The sequence below is a fragment of the Cryptomeria japonica genome, chromosome 5 (assembly GCF_030272615.1).
Source record: "Cryptomeria japonica chromosome 5, Sugi_1.0, whole genome shotgun sequence".
NCBI lineage: Eukaryota > Viridiplantae > Streptophyta > Pinopsida > Cupressales > Cupressaceae > Cryptomeria > Cryptomeria japonica.
Genome location: NC_081409.1, coordinates 835,968,001 through 835,985,044, shown reverse-complemented (window position 1 = coordinate 835,985,044; position 17,044 = coordinate 835,968,001). Strand labels below are relative to the sequence as shown.

Here is a 17,044-nt window from a genome sequence, read left to right as displayed (position 1 = left end):
GAGAATTTAACCCCACTTGCTGGTTGATAATTCTGTTGATCTGCTTATTCTATAACCCAACATAATTTATTATAAATGATCCAATTCCCCATGGCTAATTGATGCCCGTAACTTAATAACAGTACTGATACGGTCTGATCGTTGATCATATCACTAGAGGCTTTTGATTCCTTTCCTTTATATCACTCAATGTGGGGGAGAGGTCACACCTCTTCATCATGTATGCTCTTTGGCAAGAGACACACCCTTTCACACTTAGCACCCTTTTAAAGAGTGCAACTCTTTATTATTTCTGCCCTTTGAAAGGGACACAACCTTTCACAATCAGTTCTGCACTCCTCATTTAAATCAGATCTGCACTTCTCATTCCCCAAATTATCCCCCTCGAATGAGGTTCTCTTCTCCCTTTTATATCTCATGTTTGAGGGAGTCACAACTTTTCATTTCATGCCTTTGACCATTCATTAACTTAATTAAAATTTAATAATATTTAATTATATTCTTTTATATTTTAATTTTCATTTTATTATTATCATTTATCATTAAATGGTATTTCAAAGTGGGGACATTACAAAGCTCCAGCAATTTGGCAATTTGATGCACAAGCAAATAATAAATTATCTTCAGGGAATCGTAATCTCTGCATTTTCAGACTCCATTTCAATTCTATGTTGCTGAATTCATGGAGCGCCTGTGTTTGGGACAAGTTTGCACCATTTTTAAGGATTTTCCAAGGGTGGCCATAAAAATCCGATCATTATAGGCTGAGCGAGGAGCATGTTCAGAGATCACTTTGGGGCAGCATCACAACCTTACCACACCACATTATGACTATCACAGCAATCCTACTGCCATTTATTGAGGGTTTCAAGGATGAATAGGTGCTGATCACAGGCAGATTGCATCATTCGAGGGTTACAGGTCTAGCCAACATCATATAATTTGACTTGAGGCATATCTATTGATCATCTGTGGGGCAGTGAAAAGGTCTAAGGTACCACAAGATCTGCTCACAGTTTACCAGCATTCACCATCCAGTCATCAATCTAACATTAAAGATCCGATGTATGGTATTCACTTAGATGATATCTATTCCATGTAATTCTAGATTTTACCTTTCCAGATCAGTATATTTATATTTGTGAACATTCTAGTGCTGTGGATGAATAAATAAGTTAAGTTTCCTATATTGTTAGTTCCATTTTGATTGCTTCTGTGCAAAATTATCATAAGTAGCTCTAGCTGTCTAGATTTATACTATTTCAGTTTGCACAATTTCAAAAAGAAAAAAAAAAACACAAAAATCTGAAAATACAAAAAAATTATATTAGAGGCATCACATCACATCCTCTGTCAAGTCTTTGCTCCCGCGTGAAGGTGGAGACCGAAGAACACTTCATTTTAAGACACCCCATTTACTATGAGATCCAAGAAAGATAGCACTGCCTCCACAAGAACTCCAGCAACACTCTATCTACTTTCTTCAAATATTCAGACCAACAATGCTTGGCTCTTTTCCTTTGCAAAGTCATCACCCTCCAACTCAAATCACTGTAGGGGGAAGTCTAGAGACTCTGGAGCCCCCATGCTGATCATCTCTTTTTTCCATCCTACCCAAGCAATAGGCAACACAAAAGAGTCAAAAGACCCTTTAGACAATGATACTTCACATATTAGAGCTAATAGATCATGTAGGGAACGCTTCTCTCAAAGTCTCAATACATCATGGTTAGGTAATTGAGTCATATTCTTGCATAGAGGCCACACTAGAAATCTGGCTTGTGAAATGGATGTACAAAAATGTGTCCAATTAAATTATGCAGCATAGTTAGCAAATCTTACTGAAATATGTCATGAAATTTGTTTTTCCATCTCATACAAATTTCAATGTCTAAGCTGAATGGTTGTATCATACAACATGTTTGCAGTATTGTCTCATTGCAAAAAAATGCTTCAGAGTTGTATCTTTTTGAAAACGTGAATCTTTTTATTGGTCCATTAAAGTATTAAAATACTCAATGTTGTATTAAACAATGGAGATGAAGTCTCCTTAAATAGAAAAGTACAAACGATGTTTCTAAAAGAAACAATCGTGAACATATAAACTACCTAAGCAAACTAGACAACTAGATGACCATTAAAGAAACAATACATTATTCTAACACCCTCCCTTAATGGTCATCGTTCTACCAAAGGCGAGAAAAACAGAGAAGGCTGTCCACTTCTTCTCAGAACGCTCTACGACAAGAGCCTACCATTGACCCTCCCAGAATCTGCAAAACTTCTGGATATCTCCACAAATCGTCCAACCTGATGTTGGGTAACAAAGGTATTACTCTCTGTAGCCAGAGACACCGAGATGAAGATGAAACTGAAACCACGATTTTGAGGAAAAATCGGCAAACCCTCAACAAACTTTTGCAGATGACCACGACATCCCAAAACAGACTGCAAGAAGCCAAGACTTTTGAGGAAAAAATCACCAAACTGAGAAACTGAAGATTACAAAGCATCGTTTCTTCGGAAAAAATGGTAAAAACCCTAAGACAGGAACACCTATACCCATGATTTTTTAGGACAAAATCATGCAAAACCCAGAATCCCACGCGAATATCGCAAATTACAGATGAACAAACACAAAAAAAATCGATCAAAACCCGAAATGGAAAAACGGTAAAACCCAACAAAAAATTTTAGGATAAAAATGACAAACCCATGAATAATTTTTGTGGAGAAAATTATTAAAACCCAGCAAATAATTTTTTTAAGGGACAAAATTATAAACCCACCAAATAATTTTTTAAGGATAAAAATTATTAAAACCCATCAAAAAAAAAATTAAGGAGAAATTTATTAAAACCCCGAAATAATTTTTATGGGAAAAATTACAAAACCCTAAAACATGCGGAGCACGCAAAGAAAACACTTGTCGCACAGAAAATGTCATCCCTAAATGCAAAGGTCACAATAAAACTCTGCAAAAATGTGACAAAAAACACAGATACGTGCCGAAACACAAATGGCCAGAAATATCATCGTGTCCGAAAAATCGTGCCACCCAAGATTCGCGTAGGAAAATCATGAACAAAAAAATGCATAGATAAAAGTTGCGGATCGTGGGCCACTGTGAAAACCGCCATAAAAAAGCCTTTTTGCACGCAAGGAGACAGATTGCGAAAAAGAAAACAAAAGACGTTAGCATAGAAGAAACCCACGGAAACCTAGAAAAAACAAACATGAGAAAATCGCGTTTCCTCGGTTACAAAAAAAAATCGGGATTGCGCCCCAGGAACAAACCTGCAGCCATGACCCACGAAACCAGCAAACAGCAGCGAGCTTCAAACAAACTATTGCACCACAAAAACCTGAAGGGTTTGCCACCAAGAGCAAAGGAGCAAAAAAAACACGGAAACCCTAGATCGCGGCCAATTAATTAACTTTGAACCAAATTCTGCAGATCTGACAACCCTCCTCAAAGAAGGCCCTCCCAAAATCCTGAGCCCTCACCATGGCCAATTAATTAACTTTGAACCAAATTCTGCAGATCAGACAACAACCCTCGAAGAAGGCCCTCCTAAAATCCTGAGCCCTCACATGAGGGAGACGGGCTCAAACCCGCTCTGATACCATATTAAAATATTCGATGTTGTATTAAACAATGGAGATGTTGAAGTCTCCTTAAATAGAAAAGTACAAATGATGTTTCTAACAGAAACAATCATGAACTGAAACCAGAAATAGGAACTACCTAAGCAAACTAGACAACTAGATGACCATTAAAGAAACAATACATTATTCTAACATAAAGGAAGTTTCAAACCACAAGGAAAATAGAGCAAAAAGAGGATGTGCTAGATAAATGTCATGCCTCTTATGGATAGTTTGCAAATAATATTTAAATGAAGATGGGATAGTTTGCAAATAATATTTAAACGAGGGTGGGACAGTTTGCAAATAATATTTAAATGATGGTAGAATAAAAATAGAAATAAAAAATAGAAAGCTATATGTTTACAAATGGGAAAGGTTTTAAGCACTAGGGGTCCCTCCTATTGTTGCCTCAACAGCATTCCCTAGTTATTTTTGAACTAGAGATACCCTTCGGCATGGAAATTCTGTTAAAAATGTGAAGGAATGTGAAATAGAAAGTCATATGTTTACAAATAGAAAAGGTTTTAAGCACTAGTACTTCCTCCTATTGTTGCCTCAACAACATGCCCTAGTTATTTCTGAACTAGGGACACCCTTCAGGATGGAAATTCTATTTTAACTAGTCCCCGGATGATGTTTCTGTTGTTTGACTTATCCACAAGTGTATCTTATTTGATATTTCAGTTTGCAGTCTTCCCCTAAAGCATTACCTAACCTCTGGTAGTTTTCAGATTTACCTCCAGTGTCATTTCTTTGGTTTTATCATCAACCTTTCACGCTTCGCAGGATTATTTTCTGCTTGTGCCTATAATCTCATTTATTTATTTTGGTTTAAATGTTAGGTTGCATTTGAGCTTTGCCTTAGTTTTTTTCAACATCCCTTTCCTTAAACTCAAAAGCATTAATCAAGATTAGTTTGTTAAGTACATCATGTCCAACACTCCAGAGTATTTGAAATAAACTATTCAAATTCAAGATATCTATGTCTCTAGATCTTAAACTCCATTTTCTTTTCCTCTTGTGTTTGGATTCTCAAGGTACTTGTTTTAGTCTTCCTTACAGAAGTCTGACAAGTTCAAGAGCTCTGGATTCCCCAAAGAGCTCAAATTTCTTTGGACACTTTCTCTTTGAACCATTTCCATGAAAGCATTTTTAGTTTGTCAAGTTTTTTTCATGTTTTATCTGTGTGAACTCTGAATCCAAAATCAACCTAATAAACTTCGGTTTGTTTCTCTCCACATCCAACTCAAAAACCTTCAACCCCGACAAGTCTAGAACGATTAACATTTCCCACGATTACTAGCATTTCCAAAAACTAGTATGAAACAAGTTATCTATGAACGATTATTTATACTACTATATACGAAACAACTCAGAAACTTCAAGAGAAAGGAGAAGCATCCAAATAAAGAAATAAAATTGACCTTACATAGTCAGAACAAAGTTACAGGATTTGAGGTAGAACTACAAATACAACGGATGGTCACCATCATGTCAATAATCTCCAATTATGATTAATTATTAAACTTTCTAAGATTGTAACCAGTTGAAAAGAACACAAGCACTATGAAAAACGAGAAGATAATGTTACTTTCACTCTAAGGATGTGGTCATGTATTTTGAAAACATGCATTTTGGGAAAAGAAACATATTGTTTTATGTCTATGCAAAAAAGAAGAAGATTATTGACATTACAGATGATAAAAATATCAAACAACCGTCACCAAACATAAGACAGAAAAATAAAATCATAATTAGGACAAAATGTCTGTTCAGGAAATAAGGCAGCTTTAAATTTTTGTTGTCATTTCCATGCTTGTGCTTAGTGTTTATAGTGTAGTAGTTTCAACAACATAAGATTCACTTATCCTTCTACTTCTTCAGTGTAACTAGCTATGCTCTTTCGCCCCATTGACATACTTTTGTCACTTGTCAATTATATTAATCATTCTTTGTGAATGCAAATATGCATTTTTAAGCAATTTATAATAATCAGTCTAAATGATTCTTTGTTTCGCTACAAAATATTATCCCTATATGTTAACAGATAATATCAATTTTCAATCCTTGATTTTACGCTTGAAGTCTACAGTTAGGCACCTAGCTACTACCTCAAAATTAAGGAGTGATTTTTACCTGGAAAGACCAAAATTACTTTGATGCATCAGATGTCTAGATGTCTCTACTCTTATAGTCAGCATATCAAATCCTGAATATATAACTCAAGCCTCTGATACACAACTCTATTTTCAAACGAAAGCAAAACCTACTTCATTATAAAAAGGATAAAACACTTTGCAAGTAAATCAAGAATTCTTAAACAATGAGATTAACCCTCAGTTCTTAACCAGGCAATAGATTCACCCAATAAAGGAAAAGATTTTCACTAACTTTAACTTTAGTAAATTATTTCCAAAATCATTGCAAAGCAACCTCCTAGAAATCCAAGCTTGATCATTGTACAAATAAGCACTTAAATTACCAGAGGACATAATTGCATACATATAACCCCAGGACTTTTCAGTGCCTACTAAACTCAAGCCACAATAGCCATGTTTGGAAAGAAATGAGTCATCTAAAGGTTAGATAGAGTTTTGGTCAATGAGATTTTAATTTGGAATTTTTGCTACTGTGACCAAAACTTTCCTCACAAGTTGGTTTGAACTTTTCAATGCATTAGGATAGAAAATCACCTCTTCAATTTCCTTTTCTGAGGCCTGTTTATTTAGCGAACCAACAAATAATTTGTACTCCACTGTACCTACCAAAAATACGGTCATTAAAAACCAACAAGAGTAATGCAGAGATTCGTGACATGATATTCACAAACATCAAGGTAAAAGTTATTCTTAAGGATAAGCAATTAGAGAACAAGCTGGCATGCAACACATCCATGATATAATGACTATAATTATTTCAGACCTTCAGTGTAAACCTATCAACAAAATTAAGTCAGCCTTTCAGCCAAAATATTGCAATTGTACAAAGGACAAAAGAAAATTACCAAGACGTTCACGCTCTCCATCAGCATATCTAACTTGTATTGGACCTAAGCCCTGATTAAAAATAAAACCATAAAGAACTTTTAGCCAGCAATACAGAGAAAAAGATTTGATGTAACCCACGAAAGTCTATCTAATACTTCTAAACATCAAATTTTCAAATACCCCAGGTAACGTGCGCTGATTATGTAAAGCTCTTATGGCTCTGTCTGCTTCCTCAACAGTTGCATACTTAATAAAACAACATCCTGTGGCAGTGTCAAAAATGTGATAAAATGCACAATAAGCATACAGATTTTACTCAATTTGGGAATACATGAACTAAAGTTTCGAACTAATATATCAAAAAATCACCAAAAGCTATAACCATATGTTCAGAAAAAAGGAATAATTAAGAACTAATATATCTGGAATAATTAAGAAATTAAATTTTAAAACATTCAAATTGATAAAAATATATTCATAGTCATGCATACAAAATGGCAATCATGACACACTACCACAAGTCACTCTGTTGTTCAATTGAACTCATGTACCCAGATAAGTTACCAAAACCACAGTGCAAGCACACTCGGGAGTAGAAGAATAAAACAGTTCCATTTAATAATACTAACATTACATAAGTACTGCATTTTAAAAAAATACATTAAATTCCTTGTATCTTACTCTAAGTGCTTAATGTTGCAAAAGGCATCTATAATAACAAGACCATTTATAGTAGTCAGCCTCTGTAACTACCATAAAAGTCATTCCACATACATATGCTGCAGAATACATAAAAGAAATTCTAAGATACCGATGTAGCCACATATCATAAATTGATGAGTGCTCTACAGGGCCAAATAACTCTCGAAAGGATAAGATCCAAATATAGAACTGCAATTCTAGCAGATCCAACTTCATAAACTGTAACATTATAATAATATAGCATACATAATCCCCCCAAATTCACTAGATACACTCAAATCACTACCTATTCATTCCATATAACACAAAAGAAGAGTCACATGTTATAGTCATTCAAAGAAAGCAGTCATGCAGTTACAGAGAGGCATTAGAAGTGCCCAAGTTACATTCCCTCTTATGCCAGCTCAAATATAGAATCATGTCAAAATGTCAAACCATACATCAATATGGACAGTAAAGTCTAAATGAATCAACATACTAAATTGAAGCTTATTAGCTTCTATATTATTCTCAATACATCTCCCAAACCTTTTGACACACGAAAAGTTCGAAGACAAAAATTCTCATCCCCAAAAACAATTAGCAAATATGGACCAAAACTATTTAAACTTCTTCTTTACTTGAAAGTGTTCCCGATACCACATTCAAAGACATCTCAAGGTAGCCAAATTAACACACTTTGGTTACTTAAAATTTAATTAATGAATCCATTATGTAGTGAAGAGTACAACAAGTATCATTGCCAGGAAACAAAAACAAAACCAATCTAGTTATATCTCCAACAAAATAAGAGGATGAAAAAATAGAATGCAATCACTGGTGTTGACAAAAGTTACGTTCACATGGATAAATGTGGTACTTATATTCCCATCTGCATTCTCACATTGCATCACATTAAACATTACAAAGAAGAAGAAATCTGTAATGCCTTTATCATACGAATAAATCAATCCACATCATTCCATTGCAAAATGTGAAATGGCACATCAACTACCCAGAATGAAACATCAAAGCATAATAGTAACATATATAATCAAACACACCATCAAATGGAATGAAGCTCGAATGGTAAGCTATCTGGGATTTCATAATGGAGTGCCCATATTCAAATCCCCAAAAGAAATGTTACACACTCATAAATGTATAAATTCAATTGTGTATGTATCTGAAAGTGTGCGTGCATGCAAAGAACAATGTTACTGTTTACAAGTCATAACATTTCAGTTTGACTCCAGTTCCATAATACATCAGCTTACTCTAATTTGCAAATAACAAATAGGATGAAAATGCAAACAATTCAATGCATATGTAAAGTGTCAAAGTATGAAGGGAACGGCCCACCACTATTGTATTTCCTAAACCATTGAATGCTCGTAAAAGGAACAAGTAGTTTCTTTTATTCTCATATACTGCATAGTTGTGCATTATCATCAGAACAAATACTGTATGGTTGTGCATTATCATTAGAACAAACTGTGTACATATACTGTACGGTTGTGCATTATCGTTGGAACAAACTGTGCACATATGTTTGTCCACTATTTAGGAGATTAAATAGGAAATCCACCAGCATGTTTCACTTGCAACATTCCATCAATAGTTTAACAGACCATATCTAATAAGATTCAAACATTCTATATGACCATAAGTTCCATTTGATCATAAGATCATATCAATCAAGTTTGAAGTTATGGAATGGATAAGAAGTTCATCAAACTCCCCAAGATTCGGTTTCACTACCAGTTTTTAGCATCCATCACCATCAACAAATAGAATAAGGTTGTATTACTACTAGTATTAAGCATCCACACACATCAAAAAATAGAAAAAGGTTGTATCGCTACTAGTTTAAGCATATCCGTGCACATCAACAAAAAGAATAGGAGCAACCACATTTATTTGTTCCTGAGAACATAAAGATATAGAAACCCACCACATTCTTGAGAACATGAACATCAATGAATTATATTATTCAAAACATGTATACAAATTAAGAGATGACTGAATCATCAATTGTTTGATTTCATCCTTTTTAACTACTAATAGACTGCACTGCCCTAAAAAGGACAAAAACAATTACAGTACAAGCAATGGATACATATGGCTGTAGTCAACACTTACAGCACAAAACAAAGGAAGCGGACTATAGCTAATACATATCACTCTCACTAAAAATGGTGAAGTTGCTGAAGCTGCAAATGGTACCCGCACCTAGGTGCTTCCGTGGCTGTCCTAGACTTGTAAAGTATGCCTGCATTATCTGTGCTTCCATTGAAAAATATCTTCCATGCAGCCTTGCCCAAGCCATGCACATCCAACTCCTCATTTGTGCACACAAACCCAAATATTGGGCTGATTATGTAAACTTCAGCATAATAAATAGACACGACCAGAAATAGTGACAGATGAGAAATGACTCCTAACATAATTTCCATACTCGAGCCTCACCGATACATGTTGATCACATTTTTTGAATTTTCCAGTCCACCATCATCAGAGTAAACTTCAAGACTTAAATTCTAGAAGATATATTACAAAGACCAACAGTGTTTACTAATCTACTAATACCATACCAATATCAGATTATAAAATTACATATATTTAGTGTCTCTTCAATCTCTTCATAAAAACATTTGAAATCACTGTTCATTAAAGTCTTAATAAATATGAATACTTAATTAAATGTACTAAATTAACATGCATCTCATGTAACTTTTTCTTACAGTACTTGCAAACCTACCTAATAAAAATCCATTGGTTAACCAGATTAACACGTAGATTTTCATACCACACTGTGGAAACTATCTTGCACAGAGGTTTGATAACTATTGTTCCAGGGGGTAACAAAGCAATAACAGTCAACCACTTAATGCCTAACCTGCTTACTTCCATAAAGAGAACTCAAAATATGCTTAGTACTTTCTGCAAGTATCTCCACTTAAGTCAAAATTGTACAAACATTGCCTTGTATCAACAAAAAGCACAATACCATACATATCCATAAAGAATTTATCCATCATTACACCAATGGAAGCAAAATAAAACAAGTATAAAGATTATATCACATTTAGTTATAACAAATTTACATTGCTTGTCCTTACAAACAACCTTACATAGATAACTATCCATATTAACAACTTAAAACTCAAGTATATCAAGAAAAATCATTCGAAAAGAAAGTAAATTGATTATAATTTCCAACAACAACATTGCATTTGATTCTGTGATCATTCATATATCAGTATCAATGATTATTACTCACTGAGTTAGACAAACCACATCAAAGGTTGTGCAACCTTAACCCAAATAAGACTTTCCTATGGCACAAAAAATGAGGCTAACACAACAAATCTGTCTCTGAATTGTCATATGAAATAAGAAAACAAAAACACTTGTTTATATTCTTTAATATTCCATTATTAGATGTCGGCTCACTTTATACAGAGGTAAAATTTGTAGTTTCACTGCTTTCTAAACATGCCTCTATTATTATTTACATTTCCAAATGTTGTCCCACTAAACAAAATAACATGAAGTAAAACTGCCAACATCAAGTATAAATAAATGTCACCTGCAACTACCTCACAAGTCACTAAATAGCAAATAGAAAACCTGCCATCTTGGCAAAAGCTGATTAATAAAATTTCCTCTCTGATTGATATAACAATCATAAACTCAATCATGGACTCTAACATGCTTAGTGTCACTTTATGCAAAATTCTCACCAAGATGAACTTCTCAAATATGCCATTTCATACTACATATATTCCCAACTTTAAATGCATAGCATTTGTCATAAGCAAAATCCAGAGTTACAACAAATGTTGCTTTAAATTTCACTGCACTTCATGGCAGAGCTCAAAAATAATATTGGATATGTATATAGAATCATAGATTAAGCACAATTAAAACAATGTTGGAAAATATTATTCGGGTCCATGTAAGTATCATGAAGAGAACATATGTGAATTAACACCATTCTGTTTGCCAAATTTATCAAGGCAAAATCAGAGAGTATTATTTTATTTTGCACATTCAACAATGGTTTTTAGATATACTTAATACAGCTCTTATATATTAAAAAGTTTTAAACTATTGCTGCATCTAGCCATTTCATTAGTCCTCTATGCTGAAAATAGAATAACTTTTTTGATGGCCATTATAAGAAAACTAGGCAGATCAAGTGGTCTTTGATAGACCATGCATACATCTTTTTGGCAAACATCATTAAGAGATTGTTGCTTTCAGATCATACAACCAATTTTTAATCCCAGCTTTAGCAGATTCAAGATATACAATTTTCTGGTAATTATAATCCTCTATGATACCATCAGTCTCCAAATTTTGCTCAAATCAAGTCATTTCCAAAACAACACAGTTTGAAAATAAACCAAGTTTCCTACAGAATGAAAAGTACCAGGTGCCATTACAAACTAGCAATGAATAAAATGAATGTGAAGGGGATTTTTACATCATGTTATCATTCTATCCTTCAGTATAAATTACTATATGTGTCTAATAAATTAATACCAATAACTTGTCCCTGTTATATTATGCATTAATAGGTTACATCTCAAAAGCATTCATTAATTGTGAAATACACAATAGCAACTTCATACAATTTTGAAACAATCATTATTGAATTGTTGAAAACCAATCATTATGAGATTGTTGAAAACCAATCATTATGAAATTGTTGAAAAGCTCATGTCATAGAACTGATCAAACATAAGAAACCTCCTTGTAAATTTTCATGCTCGCCTAGCAATAATCAAATAATCTACTCTTAATTCTTATATGTTTGTAATATAGGTTCAAAAATCACAAGTGAATAAGCATGAAAGGAACTTCAAAACAATCACAACAACCAGGCTTTATAATGAATTATTAAAAAACTCTACAATAGGTTTTATTAATATTTACAAGCACCAAAAAGCAAAAAAATAAATAAATTAAATCCATAAATATGGACCAGAAGGCACATCATGTGAGTTGAGAGATGCATAATAGCTATCCCATAGTGAATATATCACGCCTACATAAAAATTAAACAAACAAACACACATGAAATTGAGAGTGCGAAAACTACACTTCAGAAATTGCAATTTAAACATTCATGACTCGATGCTTCTTTATTTATATATTTGGGTTTCACTTCTGATTAAAACATTAAAAGCGATCTTGCCATACAAAAAAAGGAACTTCAAAACAATGGCAACAACCAGGTTTTAAGCGATCTTGCCATACAAAAAAAGGAACTTCAAGACAATGGCAACAACCAGGTTTTATAATGAATTATTAAAAAACTCCACAATAGGTTTTATTAATATATACAAGCACATAAAGGAAAAAATAGAAATAAATTAAATCCATTAAAAAGGACCAGAAGGCACATCATGTGAATTGAGAGATGCATAATAGCTATCCCATAGTGATTATATCATGCCTACATAAGGATAAACAAACAAAAACACATGAAACTGTGAGTGCAAAAACTGCACTTCAGAAATTGCAATTTAAACATTCATGACTCATTCCTTCTTTATTTATATATTTGGGTTTCACTTTTAGTTAATAAAAAATTAAAAGTGATCTTGCCATACAAATAAAAGATACAAAAAGTAAAATCATCTTATTATCAATGGGACCTTCATTCCCTTTTCATTATGATAAAATTTCATCCTTTCCATCAGAATTCCATTTCAACTTTTGTCTACCCTATCCAAGTGAGGTGAAATGCGAGGTAGAGCTGAGCAAAAGCCCTGGGTAGCTTTGGTGGAATAGGCTCAGACTTGGTATCAGACCCATACTTCGCACATCCAGCACAGCCCCTTCAGGCCATGCTTTGTTAAATATCAATCATTAGAGATTATAAAGAATGATATCCATCAAACATCATGCAATCATAAAGATACGGGAGAAGAATTTCACACAATTAATTCTACTTTATAACTCAAATTTATGATATACAGTTACTTCATAAAGGTAGCATACATAAAGTACATGATAATGGAAACCAGATGAACTATGATACATGATTTCCCAAATTCTACATTGCTAGAATAAGCGTACAACAATAATCATCATACTTTCAATTCATTTCAGTAGATACAGAGCAAACTAATTCCATACTTCAATAGAACACAAGCATGATGTAGACCAGAAAATGAAATATTAGAAGTTGAAAATGCCTTCCATGCAGATTACAAGAACATATCCAAGAAATTACAATTTTGAAATATTAAGTTCTGCTAAAAACTGAACCGTGACAATATAAGAGCATCATGACCAACATACTGAGCACCAAATCTCTGACACAAGGATGCTGAAAGATACCCTGCTCAGCAGAGATGGTTGGCATGTCTTCCTCAACATCAGCTTGGATAAATCTTATCCCAAAAATGTTTATAAACTAAACCACGTAGTTTATGGGAGACTAGATCTCTAAAGCTGATAGATGCTCTCAAGTTAAAATTTAGTCACGGTGCAGGAAATGTCAATACATTGATTTAAAACTACATAGCATTTGCTGAACAATGATTGGCAGAGAAAGACTAGATTATTAAAAGCATGAATCCCCAACATAAAAAAAACACAGAAGAATTACAACCCAAACAATAAGATGCCCAGAAAAACATTTTAAAAGCCTGAACTGAAAAGGTTTGAGTAAAAGTAGTTTCAGTTTTCTATGAAAATTAGCCACTCAATTTTTGTAATTTGTATATTTTCCGGTACTCACAGTTTCAGACAACATAAATGTTAATGAACCATAAGGGAGGGGAGGGAAAAATCTAAGTCTCTTTAGTAGAATGACTGAAAATATACTTGGTATGTATGTAGCCTTCTAATCTCTAAAAAACTCTGTGCAGACAGATGAGTCTCATAGAATCAGATCAATTTTCTATCTTTTTTATCCCCTTTACTTTCAATTTTAATTCAAACTGAAATTTGCACTGCAAAGATGGTCTGCTTCTTCAATTTGATAAAATAATTTAATTTTTGCTAATAGTATAAACCCTAATACATTCTCAGAAGGCAACAATATGAATAATAATCTTAATTATGTTCTAATGGCAAAACACTGTGGACCAGAAAATTTTCTAAAAGAGCATTGTATGCTTTATCATTAAATTTGATTTTGGCTTCCTTTAATACCAATTCTTGTTTTATAATCCAAAATATTTATTTCTAGCATGTAAGAAAGATTTTTCAAATTTCCACAGAAACCAGATTCTCCTGCAAAGATTCTTGTCTGGGAAGATTTTTGCTCAACAAATTCTTTTATTATATTCAAGCTTAATATTTCCTAACAAGATAATGGATATCATGCACCAAATCCTTAACATGCACAACTTCAAAATATCAATCATAACATAGAATGCAGTTGTCTTCCAAAAGATAAGGTTATATTGATGTATTTTAAACGGTCAACGGACTTCAAACACTCTTGTTTTGCTAATCTCCCCAATATTGTTGTATAGTAATCCATTACATCTTAAGTTAACATAACACAAGGACTATTTTCTATAAACTAAGGTTATGGCATATCGTGCATTATAAAAATCTAAACATTCCAGATTGCTTGTGTGGCTTTTCATAAGAACTTGGTCTCTTCATCTATCATTTTGATGTTCTCCACCTTCAATGAACATTTGATCCAGCATACCCAAGCAAACAAATATTTTGAACTTCAACATCAGTCTCAAACAATTGTGTAGAGGTTATCTTTCCAATTTGTGTCTTAGGTTGAGATCCTTATTTAAAAATGATTCTAATCAATGATTTGTTGATTCTTTTGACTCATCCACTAGAGATTCAATAAAAGGTTCCAGTTGCCAACAAAAGATCCAATAGTTGTGGCAAACAATTTCAAGTTTCCTTTATGCACAGCATACAAGTAGGTGGAGCTGCAAATTCATACTCGATTTACCTGCCAACTCCTCTCAATATGTAACTGAAATTAAAACTCTTCAGAATTGCTGCTATTAATACTTACTATTTAGTGACAAGAAATGAGAAAATCTGATTTATAATGACTCTTATCATGCTAACTTTTCAAGCATAATATTTCAAATCAGTGTTTGTGCCTGCTCACCAACTCTATAGTGGGTAGAAAGGCATTCTTTAGTTTCTCCAAAGCCAAATTCAGCTTGCCCACCATGCATACAGTCCCTCAATTGCAACTACAACTACTCACTACAATGAACTATGAAACTTCCAAACCTTATTTATTGTTCTAAATGATCACCAAATTAAAATACCAAACATTCTCAACAACTAGAAACCAGTGTGATGTCCACTTAATCATGTCAGCACTGGCAGTTAATCTCCATATTGCCTCCCACAAACCTTCTTCTATATGGCTCTTCTCACTGTTACAGGTCACCATCATATTATTAAGGAGTCAAAAGGGCAATTAGAAATTTAGCAAACTACATGTTCAGGCTATCTGTTCAGGCTATTGTTAGCAACAAATGCCACACAACTGGGTGCATGGCAATATTTAAAATTCATTGATATTGCAGTACTCACACCAATGTCATACCCAGCTCACTAGGTAACACTGGTGTGAGGCAGACGCATTTATCCAAGTAAACCAAATGATTTTAATGCCAGGAAAATGCATTAACCAGCTGAGCATTATTGTCAACACGACAAAGAGATTTTCAGATACAGATGTTACTAGACTCATCTAGCACTCACGCAAATGCAAGGAAACTATTTCCCAGTTTTTACATTCACACACATTAATATAACTTCTCAGAAAAATTCCAAGGACTGGCTAAGACGCAGACCACAAAAATGCCGCTGAAACAAGCTGCAGAAGAGTGGCACATGCCACATAGTTGGGGGAGCATACTGAATATACAATAAAAGAAAGCAATGAATCGCTTGCTGTCCATTATAACATTAACAGTTAAAAACAGGACACTCAATTAAAGTTTTCTCTAGATAGCCATAATTTTACATACATACATATATATGTGTGTGTGTGAATAAATAGTAAATACATATACATCACAAAGAGATATCCAGATACAGCACTTACAAAAATGAATGTTGCTGGACTCATCTAGCATTCACACAAATGCAAGGAAAACATCTCCCAGTTTTAACATTCAGAACACAAGAATATAACCTCTCAGAAAAAATTTCAAGGATTGGCTGAGACACAAACCACAAAAATGTCTCTGAAACAAGCTGCAGAAGAGTGGCACAGGCCACATAGTTGGGGGAGCATAATGAATATTCAATAAAGGAAAGAAATGAATTGATTGCCGTCCATTATAATTAACAGTTATGAACAGTACACTCAATGAAAGCTTTCTCTAGATATCCATAGTTTTACATACATACATATATATGCATGAATAAATATTAAATACATACGAATGCCATGTCCATTGGTCAAAATTATATATAAAAAGGCTTTTATGGGAATTCTCATTTATATGCCCTTCTCCATTAGTCTCCAACAATAGAAACCCAATATTAATTATTCTATATATAAGAAATTGCATTTTATCTAAACAAAAGAACTTCTACAGTTCTACTACAAATATATAAACACATTTCAGACTTATATTTAAATCAAACAAAATCAAGTCAGAGTGTCCTCTATCTCTTAGAAATCTCCGATAACTTTTTGGTATCTCCAAAAGCTTTGATGCCAAAACACTTACTCAAAGCAAAAATAGCAACCA

At 33.5% G+C, this 17,044-nt stretch overlaps 1 protein-coding gene across 4 annotated transcripts in view; it reads right to left on the bottom strand.

Moving 5' to 3' along the window:
* LOC131052679 (flowering time control protein FCA) overlaps window positions 1-17,044 on the bottom strand; it is a 53,088-nt gene that overhangs the window by 21,375 nt on the left and 14,669 nt on the right. For 3 of the 4 annotated variants that reach the window (XM_057987255.2, XM_057987256.2, XM_057987257.2), the window contains exons 4-6: window positions 6,819-6,901; window positions 6,656-6,707; window positions 6,345-6,412 (exon numbers count right to left, since the gene is read on the bottom strand). In XM_057987255.2, the coding sequence (XP_057843238.2) occupies window positions 6,345-6,412; window positions 6,656-6,707; window positions 6,819-6,901 (203 nt within the window). The remainder of the gene's footprint in view (window positions 1-6,344; window positions 6,413-6,655; window positions 6,708-6,818; window positions 6,902-17,044) is intronic. The other variant, XM_057987258.2, reaches the window with a different exon arrangement.